Genomic DNA, 27358 nt, shown 5'->3' on the forward strand with positions numbered 1-27358 from the left:
ACCTGGCTGCCAAGACTTGGAACTCCCTCTCCATCCACCTTCGGCTGACCCAGGACCATCTCGCCTTCAGGAAACAACTCAAGACCTGGCTGTTCGAGCAGTAGCATACCCCTCCCCCCAAGCGCCTTGAGACCCTCCCGGGTGAGTAGTGCGCTATACAAATGGCATGATTGCAAATGTAGTTGAGCTTGCTGCTGATGAGTGCCTTGGTGACTGTTCTCCTAGTCTCAGTGCAGATCCACTTGAAGATCTTCCTTGGAAGACGGGGCAAGTGGAAGTAGGAGGATGATACAGCGCTGATTTAGTGTTTCATTAAGAGCGAGAAGTCGAGGATGATGCAGAGGTTGAGTGCGTGGTCGGTGGTGGGGGGGGCGGGGGGGCTGTGAATATTGCTGCTGCCATAATTGATGCCTGCAAGGAAGTCACAAATGCAAGCCCCTGCAAATTAACAGAGATGTAGTGCTTAGGAGGCAGAGCTGGATAAAATCCACCTCTTGTAGCACCGAGGTACAAGTCAAAACCTCCCAAAGCCGGTTTGACTGGGGTGCTCTTTTTGAGAAATAAGTTGGCGATGCCCTATAACTGTTAAAGGTGGGGAGACACTGCTTGGTCCTAGGTGCTCTCTACGATGAACTGCCTTAATTTTGTGCCTGCAGAAGATCCGCCATATAGAGGCACCTCAAGCCTGTATGGCAGACAAAGAATAAAATATTCCTCTTACAATTAATCAGGATATGACAAGGAGCAGCAGATCAACCCTACTAGCGGCCTTAGGGCAAAAAAGACAGTAGTGTCCCAGCCATGTATTTAAGACATTACCAAACCCAACCGATTCTCTAATGCTGCCTTTGCCATCAGCTCCACTTAAGCTGTGGGCGAATGGAATCTCACACTTTGCATCTGAATGGGAAAATTGGCAGCAAACCACTGGATACTATTTGACTTGACAGTTTTAGGGTGCCTTCCACCAACATTTTGCCTGCTTCCCTCCACTTCTCTGACCTCATTTTGTTGGTTTTAGGACTCTGAGCACTTTACCACTGCTAACCTGTGATAAAGTGACTCTGCTTTCTCCCTTAAGCATGTTATAATCGACACCTTTCTGATATATTTGATTTACCTGTAAGTCCCTTGTAAAGTGGTATACCATATACCCAGGCCCTGTAAATTAAATGCAACTAGTGGGCCAGAGGCACTGATTGCGCCACCCACACAAGTAGCCTTTCAAACCTGTCTCGGGCCAGTCATTGCAGGGCCTCTGTGTGCAGTTTACTGCCACTTCGCCTTGGCATTTAAAACTTCTTTCCAAGTCTTAAACGCCCCTTTTATTACATATTTCATCCCTAAGGAAGGCCCTTGGTTACCCAAAGGGAAGAGTGCTGTGTAAGTAAAAAGTAAGACATGTGCTTTTATGTTTACATGTCCTGGTAGTGACAAACAGCCTATTTCGTTGTTGACTACTCTGAGGCCTACAGGGACGGCTCCTTCTTTTGGAGCGGAGAAGTGGAGCTACCATCAACAACCCCCTCCCCCCAAAGATGAAAAATAAAATGATAATTTATTACTATGTTATTTTTCATCGTCCTGTCCTGAATGGAGCGTCAGGATGGGGCGTAGTCTGCTGAGTGACAGGGAGGAGTGGTGGGCAGAGGGCCCTTTGCACTTTTTAAAGTGAGCATGCATCTTTGGCCGGCCTTCTTGGGATGCCCAGCCAGACATGTGTAATTTAAACCTCTCAAGCCCAGCTGTCTGAAGGCAGCTGGGTTTGAGAGGAAAGTAAGTGCAGGCATCTAGTGCACTGTAATTCGCTGAGTAAGGCAAATCCCTCCAATCAGGGTGCTGCTCACAAGCTGCACGTGAGCAGCAGCAAGATTGGGCAAGGAAGTTAGTTCGTGTCCACAGCCCTGAACTCGAGAAAAAAGAGGTCTGGTGCACAGGACGTGCGAGGTTAGTGTTTCTTTTTTTTTTTTCTTTTTTTTTTTTACTTGCCCCTGCCCCACCCCTCTCCCCATAGATGCCAGCTGCCACTAGATGCCTACCCTTCTCATAGGCTAGCATTGGTATTTCTTAATACACTTTTAAGCTGTAATTCCTGATCAGAGAGGAGTAGCTTTTTCATATTTCCTAGGTTTGGAATGGTCTTGATAAATCTACTCTACTGGTGAAGTTAGATGTAACATTACTGTTTTAAAATGCCCCTTTTAAAATCTTATAAATCTACAATGAATTCTGTTGGAAAGTAAAATTTTGTTGCATAATCATACACCTTCATACAGACCATTAAATGATCAACACCACTACCGTTGTCCATGCTAACTCTTGAAGAGCTCAATCAATGATTTGACACAAAACTCATAAGTCTGTAAGTACTAGATACATTTGAGTACATATATCCAAGTTACTCATAAGATTGAGACAAGGAGTCCCATGGCTTTTAGAAAGTGGCCATTCCTCTGCTGTTTAGCTCTTTTGTGCCTTACAGCATGTTTGGTGACAGCTACACTTTGTGCATTTCCTCCAGAGAGCCACAAACACAGGAGGGTGAGGCTCATCTGCAGTCACCTGCATTCATGTGCATTCTGATGGTGTTTCCTGGCGAGGAAGGAATGGGAGGGCAGGGCTTGAAAAATCCAAAAATTGTTACAAGACCTGCAGGTCTAGTAACTTAAAAAATCTACTCAATCTAACTGTAATGCACTTGGTCTCTGAAGAGCAAATGTGACAAGTTAACAAGATTTAAAGCCATTTTTATTGCTCATTCACTTTGTGAGCAATAAAGATGCCTTTAAATCTTGCTATCTTGTCACATTTGTTCTGCTTTCAGAGACAGAGGTAAAAAGTCAGTTTGTCTTCCTACGCGCCGGAAAGGGCAAGTAGGACCTAAAAATAGCTCGTCCTAATTAAATCTGGCTCGCAAATGCAAGCAGATTTTTCGAGCCCTGGAGGGGCTGACACACTTCAATAGGTAGAGTCCTGTTCACACACGCAACACTGATCTACCCCCAAAATTAACCTGGCAGACAGGACTGGGCTGAAAGGGATTGACCCACACAAATTAGACACTTCTGGACCTACACCTGAACCTCTGTCAGAAGAACTGTGCTGCTCGAAGGATTCAACTGGACTGCTGATATGAAAGGCCTGCTTTTCTGTTTGTTGCCCTGCTGCCTGCTACTCTCTGACTCTGCTGGGGGAGAGTTGGACTCTGCCTTCTTCCAAGTGATCTCCAAGGGCTTGTTTGCTTACCTCCTATTGTTTGAGTGTAGGAAAGTGCACTTTTCGACATGGTCACCCCAACATTTTGTGCCTGATATTTGGTCTGATTTCAACTGGAAGTGCATTCGGTTCCTGCTTCCTGGTCCTCCGGTACCAGATCTCCTGCCCAAAATTGCAATTGCTTACCCAATTGCCCATACCTTTAGTATCCTCTGAAAGTCCCTAGTACATGGTACCCCTGGTACCTAGGGCCTGAGGTACTCAATAGGGTCCCCAAGAGCGGCATCACAAATCGTGCCACCCTAAGGGACCCCTCACCAGGCTCATGCAAAATGCCATGGCAGGCTGTGTGTCTTGGTGCAGACAAAGGTGAAAACATGACCTGGCACCCAGCCTGCGTGCCATGTCTGCTAACACTGCATGCAGTATAAGTAAGTCACCTCTACAGTAGGCCCTGCCACCCAAAGGCAGGGTGCCCTATCCTTCATGTGAAGGCATAACTGCATGACCGGACATGCCCCGGCGCTGGTCAGTTCCAAACCTACCAGTACAAGGGACCAGGGAAACCATGTGCTTGGACGCTAGTAAAAACGAGTTCCCCAGCTACATGATGGCTTCACTGAAAATAGGGATGTTTGATATCAAACATCTCATATTAATAAACCTGCACTGATGCCAGTGTCAGATTTAGTAATACATGCATACATAGGACACCTTAGAGGTGCCCCCTAAAACTCTACCAGCTACTGGTGTGTTTTCACCAGTCTGCCAGCAGAGAAGAGTTTCTGACCCCAAGAGTGAGGGCCTTTGCTCTTAGGGGGCTAGAAACCAAGCCATGACGTGCTGATAAGCATTCCAAAGGCAGGGGAGCTTCAAAGGGCCTACCGCCTTGGGTCTCACCACTGTGGACTTCTCGGCGGCACCTGCAACATCTGTTTGCAGGCCCCACCTAATACGACCGCTCCCAGTGACAAAAACCGGACACCGAAGACACCTCTGCACCCGTCGTCCCGAGCTCGGTGAAAAGAGGACCACAGGTCGGGGGCATTGTGAGGTCTCAGCCGAATGGCCCCAAAGTCCAATACTGTAGTATCTGTTCACGAAGACCGATCCCCATCGACTTTCATTGGGCACCTAAGACTGTTTTGCACCACTGCACCCAGCCGCCCTCGTGCTGCTGCCTTGGACCTTGCACCATACTCGCCTCAAGTCCTGGAGGGTGGTCTCATAAGTTGCTGCAAAGCTCACATATGCCATATTTATATTTTGACTTTCATGCAGCCTCAAAAAAATGCACTATGTGTCGGCTGTTTAAATGCAAAAGTATTTCCCTCGGAAAACGTACTTGCCTGATCATATTCATTCTCATGCTGAAACCCTTATAAAGAGATGTGTTATTTTTATAAATTGATGTGGCTATTCTTATTGAGTTGTGTGCATCATTTATTGATTATTGTGTGTATCTGAAGATGTCAAACACCCCTCTCTGATAGGCCTAAGGCTGTTCGACCACACTGTTCCCTAGAAGAGCACCTTGGGATTTCTAGAGCAAGCCCCTGTCCACTCATAAGGGAATATTTAGGCTGCTTTCACAGTACATCTCTATTTTGATAAATAAATATCAAAGACTTGAGACTTAGGCATATCAAAGTCTCTACCCCTGTGCCCGGATACTTGCAACACGGGTGTCAACGTATCTCATGTCTGCGTTTAGCAGAAATGGCGCTTCAGTCCGGTTGTAAGAGTAAAATTGGTGCATCACGTTAGAACCAGTGCTTTGCATCCAGAGATCGACGCTGCCACGGCTTGGTGAGATTGACGAATCGCCTCAACTGTGTGGCAGAATCTGGCGCATTCCTCGACATCGGCATCTATCTTTGGAATTAACGCGTCATCTTAATTGCACAGAGAAGATCGATGCATCCCGCTGCTTGCGACCAGGAAAGGTACTTTGTTCACGGGGGCATGCGTGGTTCCTGTAGTCGACCGCCGCTCCATCATGGTTGGCCTGTACATTGACGTTGCCCCAGTCCAGTGCGACCTAAAGAAACCTTGTTGGCGCTACTTGCTTCTAAATGCTTTACTGTATTTATTTCTTCAAAATTCAATATCTCAACTTCTACTAATTGGATGTTTGTTGTTTTGGTCTTGTATTACTCAGATAAATATTCTCTATTTTTATATACTGTTGTGGAGTCCTTTTTGGTGTTTTCACTGTGTTACTGTATGAGGTATTGCACAAATACTTTAAGCATTGCCTTCTCACTTAAGCTGCCAACTTTTTTCCAAGCTACCAGAGGGTGAGCACAGGATAATTTAGGATTCGTGTTGTGGCTGGCCTGACTAGGATTGTGGTCCCTACTTGGACATGGTGTATACCTTTGCCAACTGGAGACCTAATTTTCAAATCTGGTTTCTAATACAGACCTGATAAAAATTGTGTAAACACACTCACCTTGTTTCTATCTCACAAAGTAACAAGACTTGAAATCTTCAAGAATTACAGCGGGGGACCTTTTCCTCCTCAAATGAGCAATCAAGAGTTCTTAAGATCCAAAGAAACCTCATCTTTTACATCGAATTTGTTTGGTGAGAAAGAAGATTGAGATCAAGGGTGATCCTAGACAGAGGAAAGGCGAAAATTTATAGATGTGAAGAAGAAACTGCGTGCAGCACAAATTGATAATGCCCTATTATATCCGGCACGTCTGCGGGTGACGCATCAGGGTAAGCAACGATTCTTTACAAACCCACAACACGCCGAAGACTACCTACACTCGCTGAGGCGGCCGCATCGAGGAGGTGATGGACGTGGCGAAGCGGACTGTGACAATGCTCAACATGGCGGCGAAGAAGAGTGACTCGAGCCACTAGCAATGCTAGTGATATTGGCGGATGGCGGCAACATGCTGGGACTGTGGCTGATGGCTGTTCATCCAGTGGTAACGTATTCCAGGACTCACTACCCTCATTCATATAGAGCCTAGTGGGCGTGCAAGTTTCAGAGGCTCGAGGAGAGGAGAGTGTTGGTGTTAATCTCTAGACTGCCCCCCCACCCACCACGGTGTTCCCCGATATTGAATTGTGTTCTTTGGGGTTTGATTCTGTCATTGTTTGGGGGGATGGGTGGTAGGGGGGTAGACAGTGCTGGCAAGTTGGGGTTGCTTCAGTGGGAGGGGGGTGGGACAGGGAGGCATTGGTTGATCTCCTATTGCATTGTGTGGCTGTTTGTTGTTGGAGGGAGGGGGGGCCACAGGTTGGGGTAGGCCAAGGGGGGAGGGGGAAGTAGTTGGGATGGTTCATGACGGCGAAATTGCACGTGTTGACACTATACGAGCTCCTAAAGATTGGGCGGAGGATGGTGTCATGCAGTCTGGGTGGCATTATCTGCTTTTAGTAGTTCCTAAATGGTATGGGTGAATCTAATGACAAATCTCTAGTGGTCTTGTCCTGGAATGTAAGAGGTCTTAATTATGCTCCTAAATGTAGACAAGTGTTGGCGTATCTGGATCAGCATAGGACACAGATCGCATTGTTGCAAGAAACGCACATTTCCCAACAGACAAATCTCTCCTTTGCCAGCAGATGGGCTGGTAGTAGATATTTTTCCTCTTACTCTTCTTATTCTAGGGGGGTGGTAATATTGATCAAAAGTTTCCCTTCAGCTAAGTACCTGGTTCTTTGTCCGGCATTGATCAAAAAAACTGTCCTATTCACGCCTATTGGTCACCTTACCGATTCGGATGGACGTTATGTGATGGTGTGGTGAAGGTTGGGTGACAATACGGTAACCATTGTGAATTGCTATGTTCCCAACACGGACGCCCCTGACGTCTTTACGCTGTTATGGGGTAAGATCCTAGACATAGGCTCCACACATACCATTTGGGATGGAGACTTTAATGTGGCGCTCGCACCTACACTGGACAGGGCGGATGGGCTGGCACACTATCACCCAAAGGCTAGGGATGCCCTGCAGGGTATAATTGAGGAAGGCTCCTTGGTAGACAGTTGGAGACACAAACACCCGACACGGTTGGAGGGCACTCATTTTACATCGTACTCAGGCACGTGGGCACGGCTGGATTATTGCCTATTAACGAGGGGACTAGCGGCCGGGGTGATGGATGCGAGACACCTTGCTCGCACTTACTCTGATCATTGTTCGGTGTCGGTCCAGTTGTCAGTTCCTGGCTTTGCCTGCCCCAGACCCCCCTGGCGGCTGCAACCTACCGCTCTACTTGATACTGCATTTAGGGAAGAGCTATGAACCGACATACAGGATTTCTTTCCACGCAACAAAGACACTGTCGATAGCGTGGAGATGGTCTGGGAGGCCTTCAAAGTTACGGTACAAGGATGGTGCATGGCGAAAGGGTTCGGGGTGTTGCGTGATATTCAACGTACTATTAAAAGATTGGAGACTGAACTAAAAGATTTGGAGAATAGAATGCGGCGGGGGGAGGGAGTAGAGGCGCATGCTGCATTCTGGACTAAACTGTCGGAATATGAGGAGGAAGCGCACCGGGAATCGAAATTCAGGAGTAAGTACTGGACTGCTCGTAAATATGGAGAAGGTGAACGACCGGGAAAGACTTTATCTGGTATTGTAAGAAATATGCGGGGCGCTAACACTATAATTGAACTCTCTGATACTAATGGGGCAGCCTGTAGGGACACCGCAAGTATCACGGGAGTCCTCACTGAGCACTATAAACGTTTGTACACCACACGTGGAAATGTTGATATTGACTTCGATGGCTTCTTAGGTGACTTGGCCCTGTGCTGGCTAAGTGACGTGCACAGACAGTTTCTTAATGCTCCATTGGAGGTAGATGAGATAAGGGAAGCGATTATGTCCTTAAGTAATGGGAAGGCACCGGGCCTCGACGGCCTACCGGCTGAATTCTACAAATGTTATATAGACACTATGGCTCCAGTGCTGCGGGAAGTATTTATGGAATCCTTGGAAGTGGGCATACTGCCACGTTCCATGAGGGAAGTAGTGATCACTTCTCTTCTAAAGTCGGGTAAGGATCCCAAGGACTGCGATTCCTACCGCCCCCTGTCTCTGATAAACTGCGACGCTAAGATACTGGCCAAGGTGTTGGCTACACGATTGTCGTTGTTGATGACCCAAATTGTGCTACCAGACCAGTCGGGGTTCGTCCCATCCAGAGCAACTAGTCATAACCTTCGCACCCTTTTATCTCTCATCCAGACTGTAGCACCGGAGTTCCCACTGGCTGCCGTCTTTCTGGATGCCTCCAAGGCGTTTGATTCTATGGAGTGGCGGTACCTTTTTACAGTGCTGCACAAAATGGGATTCCTGTCAGTTTTTATTGCATGGGTGCGACTGTTATATACCGAACCCACTGCGAAAATCCTGGTAAATGGCGGACTCTCGTCCAAGATATCTATAACCAGAGGCACACGACAGGGATGCCCGTTGTCCCCCCTGCTTTTTGCCATCGCCATCGAACCTTTGGCTTGGAGGATAAGGCAATTGCACGGTGATAGTGCATTCCGATGCTTCCAGCGGCAGATGTCGATATCGCTTTACGCGGATGACGTGACACTCTACGTCACTGATCCACAAAATAGACTGAACGCACTTCTGAGAGAATTTGTAGTGTTTGGTAGATTGTCAGGCGTCAGTGAATTGGCGCAAGTCGCAGATCTTTCCACTCACGGCGGCGGTGTCGGAATTCCCACTGGATTATCCGATCGAATGGTGCCATTCCGATTTGAAATACCTGGGTATTCGGGTATCCAGAAACAAGGATGAGATGTTACGTGATAATTATGGCACGGCTGTGATGAAACTCAAAGACACCGTGACACGCTGGATTGCCTTGCCGCTCTCCATGGCAGGTAGGGCTTCCTTGATCAAAATGGTTGTACTGCCTCGGTTCTTGTATCTTTTCCTTAATATACCATACTATCCCGGGGCCTTTTTTTTTCAAAACTGTAAAATCGGAACTGATCAGACTAGTCTGGGGTGGGAAGCAACCGAGGCTGCGATGGGCGGCTATGGCGCAACCGTATAGCAAAGGAGGCTACGATATTCCTGATCTGGAAGCGTATTATCTCACTGCCCAGGCACACTACCTCTATCATTGGGTTCGACCAATGAAGTTTATGTCACAAATAGCGGTCGAAAATTGGATTGTGCAGTCCCTACCCCTGAGCGGGATTGTTTATGGACCTGCCACATCTCTGGAGACGCCACCCACCACGGTGTCATGCACCATTGACGCTTGGCAGAGGATACAGCGAAAATTGCAACTTCCTCTATTGTATGCGCCTCGGATGCCTCTTACTTATCATCCCACCGTGTCTGTGATACAGGAAACAGGCTTTTCAGAGGTTATGCAGGCGACTCCGGTTGACGACATGGGTAGATCTGTGTGTAAATGGTTTTACTATATCCGATTACGGGAAGGCATTAAGGCCCTTCTACCTGACTATCCCCGTGAGCCTGAGGCTCTCCCACCGCTGATGGCTTTATTGAACAGTACTGACGGTAAACACTTGGTGTCGGGACTGTATAGCAGCCTTCGTACTCATGTCCCAGCTGTACTACGCTCGTCCAGACAGAAATGGAGCGAGGACATCGGGCAGGAGATAACAGATGACCAATGGGAGTATTGCTGTGATTTGACGGGACGCATCACATCCAGCTGTAGATTTAAGATCATACACTATAAGTTCCTACATAGAACTTATTATACGCCCGTTAGGAAATTTAGTTTTAAACTTTCTGACACAGATCAATATGAATGCTGTAAGAGCCCGGATGCTGGGTTTTACCACTTGGCGTGGGACTGCCCTTTGATAGAGCAATATTGGGACCTGATACATAATGCCTTGGAGACCATGTTAGGGGTGAGCTTTGAGAAGAGCCTACTTACTATGCTCCTGGGATACACAGCACTTCTACCTAAGACCACCAGGAAATTTATGGATACTGCGTTACTGTTGGCGAAACGAAGGATTACATGCAGGTGGGGGAGGCCTCCAAAATTCAAGGACTGGATAAACGATATGACGTATTGTCAGGAACAGGTTGGCATATACGCAGAGAAACAACCAATAGCCTCTAGACCCACAGACACATGGGGACCCCTACAGACATATCTGATATCACGAGAACACACTGATACAGACGATGAAGGTGGGGAAGGAAGGGATATGTTGACCCAGGATTAGCGTTGCTCGGAGCACAATCGGCGCCCCCTAGGAATCCACATATGGAGAGATGCCCGAATATGACCTGGGAGATGATACAGTTAGCATGGGAAGGACCAATCACATCCTGACATGATGCCACTGCATGTGCTGATGACATTGTCCCATACATGGCTCAGACTGCTGATACCAATGTTCTACTATTGTAATGAATATCTGTTCATACCTTCGGTCCCACATTGTGAACTTCACAGATATTGTAATGAGATGTCTACGTGCCAATGCTGCTGTCCACTTTTTTGTGTGTGCAAAAAACTGAAAAATAAAGGTTTAAAAAAAAAAAAGGGTGATCCTAGACATCTGGAAACTCAGCAAGTTCTTGCGGAAAAACTGTGCTTCTGGATGGTATCCCTTCAAAAACTTTTTCTGTTGCAACAGGGTGGAAAATTCCTCAGCATCCCAGATCATAAGAGGCTTACTTTAATATGCTTGTGCACCCAACCCTCAAGCAGTATGTGTAAGTCTCAGTAGCTACGAGGCGCACTCAGTTTCCAAGCAGTTTATTTCAGCATTAAATCTGCCCCTTGGATATTCACAAAGTGTTTGGTCCTCTTGGTAGCCTTAATTTGTAGTCTGAGCTCCCTGGTGTTGCCATATCTGAAAGATCAGCTAGTGAAAGCCCCCTTGGTGGAGGAAGCCTGGCCTGCTACTCAAACTGGAAAAACCTTCTACTGATCCTGCTACAATGATTTGATTTGTGCAGGCAATCCTGGGCACATAGCTCGACATAGAACAGCAGTCAGTGTAGCTCCTCGCAAAACTGTGGCCGCTGGTGCAATAAATGATCAGTCAGAACAAGTCACTGCTAGACTTTGTGTCATCGGTATAGGACTCATTTATATGCGGTGGAATGGAATGGAATGAGACCAATCTACAGGCACTAGAAGTCCAGTAGCAGCAGGATCGTAGGTTGATGCCATAAGAGTTTCTCTGTGCTTAAACGGACACTGCTGTGGTGGAAATATCAAGAAAACCTAAGCACAGCGATCCTATTTTTACCTCCAAGAGCCATGATCTTCATGACCGATTTCTCCATGAAAAGTTTGGGACCTGACATGCAGGAGCCATCTACAAGGTGTCTGTGGTCAGAGACAGGGAAATCTCTCTACATAAATGTCTTTGAACTGGGTCATCCAGTTGGGTCTGTAAGCATTTGTGCCAAAGGTGGCAAACCATGTCATTCTGATTTGTCAAACATGATCACTACGAATTACATGGCCAAATAGGGAAGCACTAGATCCGCATTCTGTTAGAGGAGGCACAACTGTTACGGGACTGGGCAATAGCGAACAGAGTAGATCTCTCCGTGGGACATCTGGTATGGATGAAGAAGTATGTGCATGCCCCCAGCCGCTCCCTTTCAGATTGTCATAAGCGGGATCTCCACCAAGAGCTGCTTCAGCTAATCTTCTGTAATTGTGGTTATCCAAGCAGACGCCATGTTATCGTTCGGAAGGAACACACATACTCCAAACTACGGCACTTGTTGAGCTGGTACTTGCTTATAATCTTTTACCCGTCGAAGACCGATGAGTAGTGATGCAATTTTACACATTGAAGCCCTGAAGAAGTCCTGGTTGGACGAAACGCGTTGGCTACTGTTTACTGATATGGATTTTAAAAGAGATAACAAGACGAATAAAGGTTTATTGAAAAGAGGAAACGTTTATTCTGACTCTGTGTCATTGGACAGGAACATCGTTCTCATGTTTGACATAGAAATATATGCATGAAATAGTTGCTTTCTGAAGTCTGTCATCACTAATTTGTGTATGCTGAACCATCACTCTATCCCCATAACGCCTGTTTGCCACCCTTCAGAAGAAAAAATCTTGCTTTTGAGCAAGCAGTTACTGGCAAAACACATCCAGGGGCAAAGCCTTCTTAATGACCTGGTCAAACGCTTTTGCCTATTCCTTTGCTCAGATTTCCCATATCCTCAGAGTATTGCGGAATGCCAAGATCAATTCATGTTTGCTGATACTGATATCCTGAGTGTAGCTACGCTGTACAGCCACACCAAAATTTGACATACTTATTCCACTTGGGAAAACTAAGGCCTTAATTGCACCTTAGTCATTCCGGCTGCAATATCGGGGTTAGAAGGTATAGTGATTCTACAGTCTTGTTCTCCGTTTTCCTCAAACAGTTCATGAAAGCAATTCAGGCTTTTTTCCACAGTCCAACAATCTCCGATTCCATGGGCACCCAACACAGTAGTCAATAAGCTTATGCTACTGCCCTCAAACCTCCATCCATAAGGTAGAATTCTAAGGTCTTTTATGGAATGCTGCACTCTTCTTGACCTTGGCATTCAGAAGAAGAGTGGGGAAAGCCAAGCCTTTACAATAAAATAACTTTATCTGCATTTAAAGAAGGTCAAATTTGCTCTGAGCACTAACCCAAAGTTCACAACTAAGGTTTCTTCAAACTTCCATTTGAATGAGCTACTTCTACTTCATTATTCCTTTCTAAACCCTTTGACATTGGCTGAGAGAGCACTGCACTTGCTTGGTGTTCGAAGGTCACATTGTCGGAACCAAGGATTGAAGAACATTTAATCAACTCTTTGTCTCTTTTGACTGTAAAGCAGGGTCCACCCTCTGTCTAATCAAGGCACTTGCTTTTGGCTCTCAGCCTGCATCCCTTTCTTCCACACGAAAGCTGATTACGCCTCTTGGAGGTAGGATGACGGCACATTTCACTAGATGTCTCTCTTACGGCTGTTCGCTATGTGAGAGTAAAGTTAAAGCTTTTGCGCACCTACAGAGCAGACACATGTTCAGCTGTACCGCACAAGTGATGGAGTTGAATATAGCAACTGATTCTTCAGTGGGCCAAGCAGTCCTGGCAGCCTATTTCATTGATAGTGAGCCTGCTTCCCATTACTGGATACTTGATACAATGCTCACTATTATGATCCAAACATCTGAATCTCTGAAAGATCAAAAGCTGGAGAAAAAAATGAATTACTTACATGCAACTCAATTTCTCCAGCATTGGTATTTCAAAGATTCACATGCAACCCTCCCTTCTCCCTGGTCAGAGGCTCCCTGCCTATTCTTGGTATACTTCACACATGTGCTATGAAATCTGAGCTTTGGTGACCATTAGTGGGGCAGAGAGCTAAGCAAATCCACCACACTCTCTGAAGTTTGGGTTGTTTCAAATAAAGTGGGCGTGCTACTAAACAAACTCTTGGGGCAATGACTCATGTAATGCTCTTTGTTGCTATTTTAAAAGTACAGAGTATTCCCAGCTTCACGAGGGGGAATAATTCAAACATGTGAATGTATGAAAGATGCCAGTGTTGGTGAGCTGGAGTTACAGGTAAAAAATTCATGGTTACTCATCCTCCAGTTAGGTACCCAGCGCCACAAGGGAATTTGAACTATTTTGTTTTTCTTAAGAATCCCATTTTTAGTCTCAATCAATTTGCCAGAAGATTAGGCTATTTTATCTTTTGGGTAGCCTAGCATTGTTTTCCACATAGAAAAATCTTCTTTCTCCAGAGGGTGACAGGATATGAGGTGGGGCAGTTAAAATGGTGTATGTGGCAAAACTGCAGGAATCCCAACTGTGCATACAGCAGTAACATTTAATGCTGCTTGTTGGAACTGGCCCTTCTTGCAGGGTCATCCCCAAACTTTTTGCTTCTCCCTCCCCTAATTTTCCTGACCCGTGGCTGTTGGCAATAGGACTCTGCGCACTTTACCACTGCTGATCAGTGCTAAAGTGCATATGCTCTCTGTGTAAATTGTTATTGTGATTGGATATACATGATTGGCACATTTGTATCACCAAGAAGTCCCTAGTAAAGTGCACTGGGTGTGCCAGGGCTGGTGATGACAAATGCTATTAGTGGGCCTGCAGCACTGATTGTGCCACCCACATGAGTAGCCCCAAAATGGTGTCTCAGGCCTGCCACCGCAGTGCCTGTGTGCAGTCTGTGAACTGCCATGTCCTCCTGGTCGGTGTCCCCACTGACCAGGCCTAACCCTTCCCTTTCTGTGCACATTGGTCACCCCTATGGAAGGTCCAAGGTACCCCCTTGGGCAGGGTGTAGTGTATGTGAAAGGCAGAGCATGTACTTGTGCAGGTGACATGCTCTGGTAGTGAATTACAGCCATTTTCGTTTTTCACTGCTGCAAGGCTATCTTGCTCCATAGGCTATCATGGGGGATGCTGGCTACAGTGGCTATTAGCATATCTTCCCATAGGAACAAGATATGACATAAAAGTCTAGTATCCCTGAACTCAGAATGTAATAACACACCTTTCAGGAAAGGTTGTCTTTGAATCCTGTGTTTGAGAACAGCACTTTTAGAAAGCTGCTGTTCTCTTGTCTGCCCTGTCTGTATGCCTTGGCCTGTTTGTGTATTGGCTGTCTGGTTTGAGAGTGACATGGGCTGGGGATTCCCCAGGAGGCTGGCTGAGTCAGCCCTAGGCTGAATGACTGCATTTGCAACTTGAGTGGTGGGAGGAGATGGCACCTGGGCCTGAATCGGGCTGTGCCTGCCTTTCACAATGCTGGCTCCACCTCCTGCTGGGCGGCTGATGACCCTGCCCCTCACTCAGAAAGGAAAGGAGAAGCCAGGAAAACAAAGTGCTCTAGGAACACCCAGAACTGGTTCAGACCGGGCTCAGGGCCCACTTGCACAAAGAGAACAAAGACTTTTAGGGTTATAAGTACAGGACCCATGACAACAGAAAACTAGATCATCCTGGAATCAAGAAGGAACCTCTGCCAAGGAAAAAGCTGAAACTGAAGAAGGAAGATTGTCCAGCTGTTGCTCTGCTAGATTGCCCTGCTGTTGCTTTGCTGCCAAGGAGAGGGGAAGGACTTTGCTTTGTGCTGTGTCCCCTTGCCTGAAGGAATCTCCAAGGGCCTGAGAGAGCTGGCTCCCTGTTTTTGAAGTCCCAGGAACAAAAGGACTTCACCCCCAGCTTCCCCTGAGCTCTACTGAGAGAGTTCTGTCCTTTCTGGAGTGTGTGGCCCATGTGTGGTGCCTCTGGAAGTTGTACCTGTGTTGGGAAGCTGGAAATCAAGCTTTAAAGACTTTCCAACAGAAAAGTTATCGCATCGCTCGACAGTGCGAGGAAATTCCCGCCACTACGAAGGCCGAGATCGTCGCAGCGCCTGTTGCTGCTGCCAGAGCCGTTGCATCCTTCGTTTGCGGGACACACCAGACCGGTGCGGGAAGACTAACATCGCTGCGAGTGTCGTCGCAGAGCCTGTCTTCGCTAGGTAAGATCACCGCACCACTTGCTTGCATCACGTCGCTGCGAACATCATCGCAGAGCCATCGCATTGAGGAGCTGCGAGAGAGAGATCGCCGCTGGATCGCGCATCGTCGCCCCGGAGATCGTCGCAGCCCCTACGAGATCGTCGCATTGTGCCTTTGCGAGAACAAACTTCCTACGGAACCTACGCACCGGAATCCATACAAGTGGCCTTCCTCCCCATACAGACCGGACTCGTCGCAACACGCCCGCTGCTGCAGCGGGGTTGTTGCATCGCCTCCCCATGGTCTCAGGAGCAACGCATCGCTTGTTTTCCACCACACCAGTTTCTGCTTTTGGAACTTTGTCGCAACTAAAGGTACTGTTGGCTAAACGTGACGCAACTGTGAACTTTTCACGCATCTGTGGATTATTTTATCACAACAAGAACTCTTTTGAAACCATATTCTTGAACTGTGTATGTTGGATTTTTGTCGTTTTGGTCTTGTGTAGTTTAGATTAAATACCTTTTATTTTTCTAAACTGTTGTGGAGTCAGTTTGTAGTGTTTTCACTGTGTTACTGTGAGTGTTGGTACAAATACTTTACACATTGCCTTCTGATTAGCCTTGACTGCTCGTGCCAAGCTACCTAGAGAGTGAGCAGGGGTTATCTCAGAGAGTTTCCTCCTTACCCTGACTAGAAGCAAGGGTCCCTATTTGGACAGTGGTACCTACCTCTGCCAACTAGAGACCCCCAGTTCTAACACTGCTCCAGAAGAATAAAGTGGTGTTTTTTTTAAAGTGAAATTGAGCTTAAGCCACTGGATCATCACCATGTCACAGATTGTGAGAAGCGTAAATGTTTTGAGGACTGTACTGTACAATCTATTGCACACCCGGAGTATATGGTGCAACATCTTGAAAATGCTGCGAAAGCCTCTACGTGTTATATTCCTTGGCATCATCCATTAGCACATAATGTTGATGAGAAACCATTTCTTTGCGGTTTATTTGATACTGAGGTTCTGGAACGCACATCAAAGTTAAATGTAAAAACTTGTTTGTAGACTGAAGGTCGTTGAAGAGTTCCTACTGAAGGAAGGCTGGGAATGGAACTGGACGACCCAGGTAATAGAAGTTAGTGTCTCAATATACTGCTGTCAAGAGAAATATCAGTTTTAATTGAGGATCTGTTTGTATTTTCCCTGTACTCCAAACTATCCCGGGACAGGTCTAAGTCTGAATACTTGCACATTCTATGCCTCCTAAATCCTATTTGGCTATGAGGTTTTCTGTGATTATGTAATATCAGCCTGAATTAGGCATTTTTAAGAGATTACTGATGCCTTAAATATTAAATCCTACACCTCAAACAAATACCATTTGAAATAATGGTCAATCCTCCTGCTCATTTTTGCTTGTGACTGCCTTTGCACAATGGTTAAAGTCCTCCGCTCTGATGGAAAAGGAAGATACAGTCTAGAAGAGTCTAGGTTAGACAACCTATCGGAATGCTAACATTTTCTTTTTCTAGTTATCAGAACTCAAAAATGCCTCTGTTCGATAGCTTGAAATCATCAAAGACTTAGGAAACTCTACAGATGAAACCTATAGCTAATGTATTTGCATGCAGAGGCATGCTTGAATGCACACTTTGTTGCTCCATTGTGATATTCAGGGATAATACATTGAGCTGCCCTAGAAAGGCAACTTTATTTTCACTTACTACTGCTGAGTTGTTAGAAACTGGAAGAGACACACAAATGATGGATGGAATGCGGAACACATCAGACTTTCACCATCAGTCAAGAGATCTAGGTTAAATCCATCGTTTTTTTACTCATCATGCCACCCCAGTTTACACACAGCCATATGCAAATCAGTCTTGACCCTGCTGCTCATGGGAACAGCCCAGTCTGAACTGCCAAAGCTAGGTCCTCCCTGGGTTAGAAACCAGCATCCTGGGACCAGTGTCAGGGTATCACCACTCATTAGGCAGGCTAGCTCGAATCCACTGGCACAGTAAGCCCAGGACCCACGTCTGGGCATACCCAGGGCACTTAGGAAGAGAAAGCAAAAGACACACAAATGGTCCCTGGATTCTTGTTTATGGTCCAGTGAGGACCTGGCTTGGCAGCTTGGACTGGACTGTTACCATTAGAAGTGGCATCAAGACTAATTTGCATATGGCTTGGTTTAAACTGGGGTGGCATAGTGAGCACAAGAGTGATGGATTTAACCCAGATCTCTTGACTGGGGGTGAATGTTTGATTTGTTCCGCATTCCGTCCATCATTTCTGTGTCTTCTGTTAGAAACTGGAGCACAGGAATAATGATGCAAATTCTGTCGACCAGACTCCACCCCTGCAACAGAAAGAGCCTGATCATCTGTCCCTATTTTAAAGCCGATGTGTGCTACTAGGCAGATAAATGCGAAAGAAACAAATGATGGACCGAATGCTGAACAATGCAAACATTCTCCCCCAGTCACAAGGATCTGGGTTTAATCCATTGTTCTTTTGCTGACCACGCCACCCCATTTTGGATCCAGCCAATGCAAATCAATCTTGACCCTGTCCATCATTGGAACAGTCTAGCCCGACTGCCAAGCCAGGCCCGACCTCAATGGATTTAGGCCTAGATCTTTGTACTGGGGTGAATGTATGACACTGGTCAGCATTCTGTTAATCAACTGTTCTATTTGCATTTGACACCCCGAGTGGGACGGGTATACCCAGATGTGGGTCCTGTTCTCTCCATGCCACTGGAGTAAAGCTAGCCTGGCTGATAAGGGCTGAAACGCTGAAACCGGTCCTAGGATGCTTGTTTCCAGTCCATGGAGGACCTAGCCTGGTAGTTCGGGCTGGACTGTTCCCATTGGGAGCAGGATCAAGACTGATTTGCATATGGCAGGGTTCAAACTGGAATGGCATGGGGAGCAAAAACACAATGGATTTAGGCCCAGATCTCTGTACTGGGGTGAATGTTTGACATTGTCCAACATTCTGTCCATAAATTGTTCTTTTTGCACTAGGCAGATAAAAACAAAATGGTAATCTTCCTTAGATAACAAGCACAAATTTAACACTAAGTATAGAAGTATTTCACTTGTGAAAAACAGTCCATCTGGCTTACTTTCGTCAATGCCGCTCCCTTGGCTCCTGGGCACCAAAAAGTATGATGTTCCAGACAGTGGTATATTTTCTTTACCCTTACTTAGTGGTCTGGATCAGAACAAACCTCAGGAGCCTCCAACTAGCATTCAGCGCTCACCAACATCGGAATTTTCCACCAACATTGAAATGTCCCAGTTAGTTTGCCACAGTCCCGAAGATTAACAAACTCTCTACCCCGTTGCATTGTTTTATGGGTTGTTGAATCTGATCCCATTCTACCTAGGATGGGGTATAAGGAAATCAGGCTCAGGAAAATTAATTTCTGGTATCTTTGATACCCAGGAGTCTTTGTTCTCTCTCTTTCACAACACCTACTGATCTCATTTGTGAACAAATGCCATGGTCCATTCAAGCGTGTTGAAAAAATACTGACAGGATGCGATAGGTGCTCCATACAATCCCCCTCTTCCCCTAATCATGACAAAGAACCGATTTCAGACAGTTGTGATGCACGGGTAGGTGCAGTATCTGCGTGTTAGGGTAAATTATAACACTTTAAAGTGACAGCAATTTTTTAAGGAAACTTTTTTCTATCAGACCCTCAGTCAGGCAATTACTAACCAGTTGTAAATGGGCACAGGCAAGCACTTGGTATACTAAATTCACCAGGAAGGTATTTTCCCTTTCAGGCTAATATGTTATGATATATTTACTTAATGTATAGCCACATTATATGAGAGGAAATGCCTCCGTTCTTCTTTGTAAATGGAGAATGACACACGAGGGGCGGCTAGGAGGGCATTCTGTCGCCATGAGGTGGGAAATATTTTGGTTTTGGAATTTGTAAATTATGATAAACATCTGGTTTGGTCATATATTTATGCATGACACATGTTTTTCAATTTCACAGATTTCAAAAGGGACTAAAGCAAAGATGATGGAAAACTCCAGTCAACCTCTGCGTCGAATTGGAGACTTGGAGTCTCCAGACATTAATAGAAAATTAAAGGCTTACGGAGACACAAGTTCTGCTTCATTATCAGTAGACAGTGGCTACAGTGAATCTCTGTGCACTACAAGTTTTGATAATAGTGATGTACACGAGGTTGCACAGGGAGCCAACATTTCCCCACTCCACAAACATACTGATTATGTGCAACCCAGTTCAAAATTGACTGCATTATCTCCCATTAAATCTGAAAAATTGTCATTCGATGTTTTGGATATAAATGAAGCAACGGTAAACTCAACAGATCTATGCGAAACCCCTAAAGTAACTAAACTAAATGTTTGCCTGAGAAGGAGATTGCTTCTGTCCAAAACTGCTACAAGTGGAAGTGTGGATTATTTCAATACACCCGGTGAGCTGACCTGCAGGAATAGAAGAAAAAACCCTTCAGATCACGTACCCAGTGTTGAACAAAGTCTTTTAGCCAGTTTTAGTGATTCACCTCTTGATATTGATTATAAACCTGTTGCTACAAGCACTTTAAAAACAGAGGAACCTAATGCTTTTTGTCAAAAAAGAAGACTTGCTTTTGCTCAGCAAAGAACATCCACAGTTGATGATTTAAAACGTGATGAAAACTTGTTAATGAAAGTCGAATGCAATTCTTCACCTCAGCGTAGTATTGACAGTGATAACTCTATTCTCAGCCTTACAAGAGTTAATCTAGTGAACCCTTGTGACGAACTTCTCAAAACACCAGATTACTGCAAGATATCAGAAACTGTTCATGAGGAGTTTTTTACACCAATTAGTAATCTTGCAGCACATTTTAATTTTCATTTATCAAATTTTATCACTCCACCAATGGGTCAAATTGATTTGGATGATTCATCTACAAGGGAAGATAGTGCATTTGTTTCACTTAGTCTGGACAAATCACAAGACTCGTTAACAGACCACGAGGGTTCTTTTCAAGAACTTGTTCGAAAATGCAATGAGACCCCAAGAGGTTTGTATACCAAAACCAGGGTCAGAACTCTTGAAAGATCTAAAAGATTATCTACTCTCAGTGAACGAGGCTCCCAGTCTGAAGCGGAAGATGACATTGCTAAAACGGAAATAATTAACTTGCAGTACAAATTGAGAGAATTAAAAGATACTGTTGAAGAAGAATCTGATCATTCTATGACTGAAAAGGATAATGCACCCTCACTTTTGAAATATGATGATTTACTGGGAACTCCTGCGTTACGAATAGTCTACGAAATGTTCATGAGGAGCAAAAGAAAAAGACCAGAGGAGACAACTGTACTTGATCTTTTGGGACATGTCGAAGGAGCAGAAATGTGCAATTCTGAAAGTATTCTCACGCGACTTATTGGCAGGAAAATGGGCCTTGATAAAATAGATATTTTAAAAGAATTAAAATGCAGAAATTTAAAGCACGTTCTTGCTATGATATTGGGTGTCTTAAATGTGGAAAGCATATGCAGGTAAGAAAGCAACATCTTTTCAGATTGTAGAATATGAAAAAAAAATTTAATCTGCTTTCAATTGCTCTTTGTACCTAGGATGCTCTCGCCCCATTATCAAAACATATTAAAGTCAACTTGTGGTTAGTCCTAAAATACTCTGGTTTTCTGCGATTGTAGTAGGATTTTGGTAAACTTGGTTTTAGTCATGATTGTACATGTGTGCACATATTAGTGTATATTTGACTTAGATTTGGTTTGTTTCATTTACGTTTTGCTGAGCAGAGAGGGTTTTTTTTAATATCTACGTTATAATCGTCCCAATCTGCAGACAAATCAGGGTTCATAATGTTTTTTAAATTCTCAGTTAATTATTTTTGTTTCATGGGATTGTGTTTTTCTTTCATAGGATTATATTTTAGGTTTGCCTGTTTTCCTTAGTTCCAAATGTTCTATTATTATTATCAGTTATAATTAGATGGTTTACAGCTCAGCGTTTATGACTTTAGCAATAATTCAATATTTTCGCTTGTGATATATAAGAAATTAAATATGAAAGTACCGAATTCACCACTAAGGGAAGAGTTACATGTGTTAATGTATTGGCATAAGACCACAATCGGGTGTCTAACAAAAGAGTTGCTGAGTATTCGAATGTTTGTCTGAGGAGCTGACTACATGTGGCGGAACAGTGAATGAGAGTCTGTCTTTAGACCATCGACAATGCAGTATATCACAGTAGTGAAAGAAGATAAGAAAAATCGAGACCACAATGGAACAATAACACTAATTGGTCCAACTTGGGTAGCCTCCCCACCCGCTCCCCTCCAGTACCCAAAAAGAGAAATAAAAAGAAAAGGAAATATCAATGTGCCCATTCCACATTAATGGTCACTGCAGGTCTTTTTCAACATATGGGGGCTAGCATGACTCCGATAACTCATCCGTGCCGTGCCTATCCCATACGTTCACATTTCCACATCTGCATGCTGTGGGTCTTTGAGAGTGCTGTTCATTTCGGAAATGATGTAATATAGTGTCCTAGTGGGCGGCTATAGGTTTCTTACACAGCTCTAAAGTGTCTTATTTGTGTAGTGCGAAACTCGCGGCCTGAGGGGGTGGGTCAAACGATTGCCATCATCTGGTGATTAAAAGTCTTGCCACTATCGAACCTCAGGTCAAGAAATCGGGATGTGACCTTGTGCCTCTTGCTCCTTGATCCCTAATATACACTCCTCCCACGTGTGTAGGTGCGCCCCGTGCAGGCAGTAAGAGTGGAGTTGAGGATATGCCTGTAGCATACGAAGGAGGTCGGCGTCTGGTAAATAACATCTGGGCAGTGTGTGCCTATTCATTTATATTATCTATTCATTTTTGTCGGTGTGAGATAGGCTCATAGGGTTGTGTAGTATCAGATGAGGTGGAAGCTGGCATTCCGAGGGACGTGGATCGGACACTCCAGCAAAGAGGCCCGCTTTATCTGTACATGGACAAGCCAGTTCCTCCTCCTTGCATTGCCTCAGGGGTGTGAGAGTTACTGCTGTATGTTGGCAGAGGGAGGCAGCAAACCATATCCTGAGGTGCCGACCTGTTCCCATAACATGTAGATAGTGAGGTGTATGGCAGGCTCCCTCATCATGTCTCCCCTCCCCCATTTGCCGCTCAGCGCTGCAAATAGCAAGATACGGAACAGAAAAAGCCCTGGAGGTAGTCCCTCTTCCTCTGTCAGTATATCATATATCACTAGCTCGCCATCTGGATAGACGTCCCCCAGGATACGCATACCAGCGGCAAGCCAAGCAGCAATCTCTGCTGATGAGGTGCTAACTTTGCCTTTGGTGTGGCCAACAATGGCAGTGCTGGCGCGTATGGGGTAGTGGATCATGTAAGGTACAGACCACATCGGTAGCACTTGAATGCAACCCCGAGAAGTAAAGACTCTGGTAGCTTTCCACCTGTGCAGGAATAAGAGTCAAAGCACTGCTGGAGAGTTGGTCCAGGCCGGGGACAATGTGGCGGTGTCTGAGAGCTGCTCCCCTACTACCCATTTAGCAGCCGACTATATAGAGGTAAGATAGTACTGCTCCATATTGGGTACTGCTAGTCCGCCCAGACCCATAGGTAGGTTCATTTTTGCCAGTGCCACTCTGCACGAGACCTTTTCAAAATAAACTCTTGCATGATTCCATTAAAGGATCTAAAGTAGGGAGGTGCGAGGTATAGTGGTAGGTTAGTGAAGAAATTGAGTAGCTGAGGCAAGAGAACCATTTTGTGCAAAGCTACCCAACCGATGACGGACAACGGAAGTGTGCACCAGAATGACATTTGGGATCTGAGGTCAGTCATCACCCTGGTAAGATTATATCCAATAAGTCAGCTGCTTGATGGTATATCCCGACCCCTAGGTAGTGTAACATGCTGGGCTGCCACATTTCTGGGATCCCACTAAGGGCAAATGTGGGATTGTGGTACGAAGGGGTAAAAATAAACAAGCAGGATTTGGCCTAGTTAACCTGCAAGCCAGAAATGGCTGCACATTCAGTGAGCATCTGGGCTAGGCCAGTGAGTTCTGATCTCATGCCTCGAATATAGAGGAGGGGGATCATCAGCAGAGACTGTGAGTTTCGCCTCCCAATGGAATTCCTCATTCCTCGTCCTGGGCCCTGATAGCTATAGCAAATAGCTCTATGGCCAGAGAAAAATGTAGTGGAGATAGTGTTCATCCCTGGCTGGTGACTCTGCCTATCGGGATAGAGTCAGAGATATAGGAGGTTGTTTTGACTCTGGCCAGCGGTGTAGTGTAGAGCAATTTATTCAGTCTGAGGAGGCGGTCTCCCAGTCCATTGCGGGATAGTGTGTCAAATAGAAAACTCCATTCCAGCGAATTAGAGGCTTTCTCGAGGTCTAGGACCAAGCACCCAGAGTGTGGCTAATGATGTATGGATTATTCTGAGAGCGGAACAATTGCTGTAGATTCAGCAAGGTGTTTCGGGCCAGTACAAACCTATTTTGGTGCGTGTGGAGCAGCAGTAACAAGAGCCAGGCGGTCAGCTAAGAGCTTGACTAAATTTTTTTAACCAGAATTGAGGAGCGCAGGCATCAGTAGGAGCCCAGTGCCTTGGGGGTCTCTGTCTGGTTTAGGTAAGGAGAGAAGTAGCGCCTTGCATAATGATTGAGGCAGGGAGAGAAGCTTCATAAAGAGTAAGTAGGTGGGGAGCCAGCACAGGAGCGTACGCTTTAATATTTAGCTGGCTGGCCGTCTGGTCCAGAGGACTTGCTGGTGGCTAGGGTTCTAATGATTCTGCAGATTTCATATAGTGTTATATACTCAGCCAGCTCCTCATGCTGTTCAGATGTGATGATAGGAAGGTGGAGTGCGGAGAAGAAGGCATCCATACGAACAGGTTCGACATCGCAACCAACAAGTAAATTGAGGTGTATTGCCTTGTCAGTTCTGTATTTCATGTTGAGTGTGAAAGGGATGTCCTCTAGACGAGTTCAATGAGAAAATGGGTTGTCTAGGCTGGTCTTGGCATATCAACAATGCCAGCAGCCGCCCTGTATGGACGGACGGATGTTACATGAATGCATGAGAAATGTGTGGCGTAGTTCATACACCGGAGCCTTTCCAGTAGAGAAGTGTGATCACTGCGTGTCTCAGCCAGTCATTGGGCATATGTCTGGTCAGTTACTGAGGGCGTTTTAAGGTGCAGAAGTTTGTGCTCAGCGCGCGTGGTATCACCATCTAACGGTTTCATAGTGTTCCAGATCAGCCCCAGGCAGTGTCCCCTGATGGTCACTTTTAAGGCATCCCATTCAATCAGTTTGTCATTGGTGGTGGCATTATTGAACTCGAAATAGTCTTCAGTGGTCGTGCCCAGGGATGCACGGGAGGGTGGATTCTCAAGCGCAGTGGGATGTAGTCATCATGTGGGTATGGCAGGCAAGGTATCTCACCATGTCAGCTGTAGGTATTGTGTATTATGGTCTGAGTAAGTACAGCCTAAATAGTCCATATGTTGGATGGTGGGAAGCAAATTGGTGGACACAACAAAGTCGTCAAGTCTAACATGTAGGTTGTGTGGTGAGGAATAGGAGTATATGCGCATGTTTGCGTTGCGGACTAGCCATACATCTGCAAGCTGCGAGTGCAGAAACCAGTCAGTTAGGGTCTGTGCATTGGACGTGGCCAATATGTATTACAGGAGAGGGAAAGTACAATTCAGAACTGTATCAAGGACGGAATTGAAATTGTCCCCTAGGAACCATAGGGCCCGCTCCCCCAAGACAATTTGCTAGTGTGTGTAGGAACGAGGTCTGGTAAGTATTTAGGGCATATATCATCCCTAAGAGGAGATGCCGTCCATCTCAGCGTCCATGTACTAGCACAAACTGACCATCCAGATTTACTATGATGTCATCCTCTGTGAAGGGAGCCTTCGGTTTACCCCAGATCAGCACCCCTCTCACAAAGGAGTAGTAGTCCGTGGCAAACAATTGTCCTCGCCACCACCGCTGGAGCTTGCGAGCCTCAACCAATATCAAGTGTGTTTCCTGTAGCTCAATGTGTGTGGATCAGCATTTGAGGTAGGAGTATACTGCATAACAGCAAGTCTGTGTATGCATAATCCTCACATTCCATGTGATGAAATTAGTGTGGGTCATGAGGCAAGTGCAATGAAACCCCACATGTGGCAGCGTCACAAGGGGAAGGGTTCCTTGCTATGCATATTAACGCCTGTAGGCAAAGGCAATCCGGGGGGATGGGGAGCTCTGGGCAACCAGTTCCAACTGGGAAAAAAGGGAAAGTAAAAATGGATAACCTCATTGGGGCAGAGGGACAACTGGTGTCTGCCCAACTAATGGAGGTAAGTAGTGGCCATACAGGCTAACTAGTAGTAGCGCAAGGGCAAGAGCGAAAGCCAGGATCGTGGTGCCCCGACTCACAGGCTGTGGGGACATCAAGTAATGAGTAAAGTTGGGAGGTCTTTCTCCCCAAAAAAGTTTCCCAACGAAGTAGTTCAATTCTTTTAGATTTTTATTCGGAATATCTTGTTGGTGACAGTCCGCATTCAACCATAATTCAATACATGTATCATTCGATCAACAGCCAACGCGTTTCGTCCCCACATGGGACATCATCAGGGCTCTTATAAATCATTCAGGGAGTCTAAGTCCTCAGTCGCCCTAGTTGACTCTGTCCGTTCTAAAGTGCACTTCTTTCTCCACTTAGAGACTTATGAACTATAAAGAACTTCGAGTCCTTATTCTTTATCGTGAATACGAAATCTGATCTCATATCCTTTCTATGGAACCCCATACATCATTCTGTCCCTTTGATAGTTCAATCATATCCATCCAAACACTATTCTCCCAAATCCAAATCTATTTTAGCTTCCCTTCTTAGTTAAAGTCCATATTCTTGTGCCAAATAGCAAAGTAAAGATCACGGGTCTCGACGAAGGTCTGGCTTCTCAACTCAGCACCAGAGGGCCATGTGGTAGACGAACCATTGATAGTTTGCGTCGGGGTCTGGACTTTGCTCACAGTCACGTATCGTGGACACCATCTGTAGTGCCTGTCTTTGCTCTAGGATTACTTGCCCCAGGTTTGGTGCAGAGCCAGGATGCGTTGAGGGGCGCTCTCTTTGTCAGTGCCTGCGAATTCCCACCACGTCACCAGGGTGCTCCACTGCATGAGGCGCGGGACGCGTCACTGCGAGGTCGGTGCATTCCATCCAGTCCCATGCTTCTTCAGCTGAGTTGAAAAAATGTGTGGATACCTCTGCTGTCACATGGAGTCGGGCAGGGAACAGAAGCGAATATTGTATGTCTAACTCGCGGAGCCGCAGCTTAACAGCAAGAAAGGAGCTTCTCTAGCACTGCACCGCCACGATGTAATCAGGAGAGATCATGATAAATGCCTTGCCCACTCTTTTATGTCCTTAACCTCCATTTTGACGATCCATCGGATCTGCCTGCAACGGATCGAACTCTAGATCTCTCCTACCAACTATCACAGAAGGTCTCGCAACCCACAAACACTAAAGGGCACCTTCTCGATTCGATCTTCAGAAATCTTGAAGAATTAAAAGGAATAGCCTCTCTCCCCCTCCCATGGAGAGACCACT

General features: G+C 45.7%; 1 protein-coding gene across 2 annotated transcripts in view; it reads left to right on the plus strand.

Annotated features, from left to right (window-relative positions):
- FBXO43 (F-box protein 43) overlaps nt 1–27358 on the plus strand; it is a 422048-nt gene that overhangs the window by 198890 nt on the left and 195800 nt on the right. For both annotated transcript variants that reach the window (XM_078686961.1, XM_078686960.1), the window contains exon 2: nt 19718–21249. In XM_078686961.1, coding sequence (XP_078543087.1) covers nt 19718–21249 — 1532 coding nt within the window. The remainder of the gene's footprint in view (nt 1–19717; nt 21250–27358) is intronic.

Source organism: Lissotriton helveticus, chromosome 4_1, assembly GCF_964261635.1.
Source record: "Lissotriton helveticus chromosome 4_1, aLisHel1.1, whole genome shotgun sequence".
NCBI lineage: Eukaryota > Metazoa > Chordata > Amphibia > Caudata > Salamandridae > Lissotriton > Lissotriton helveticus.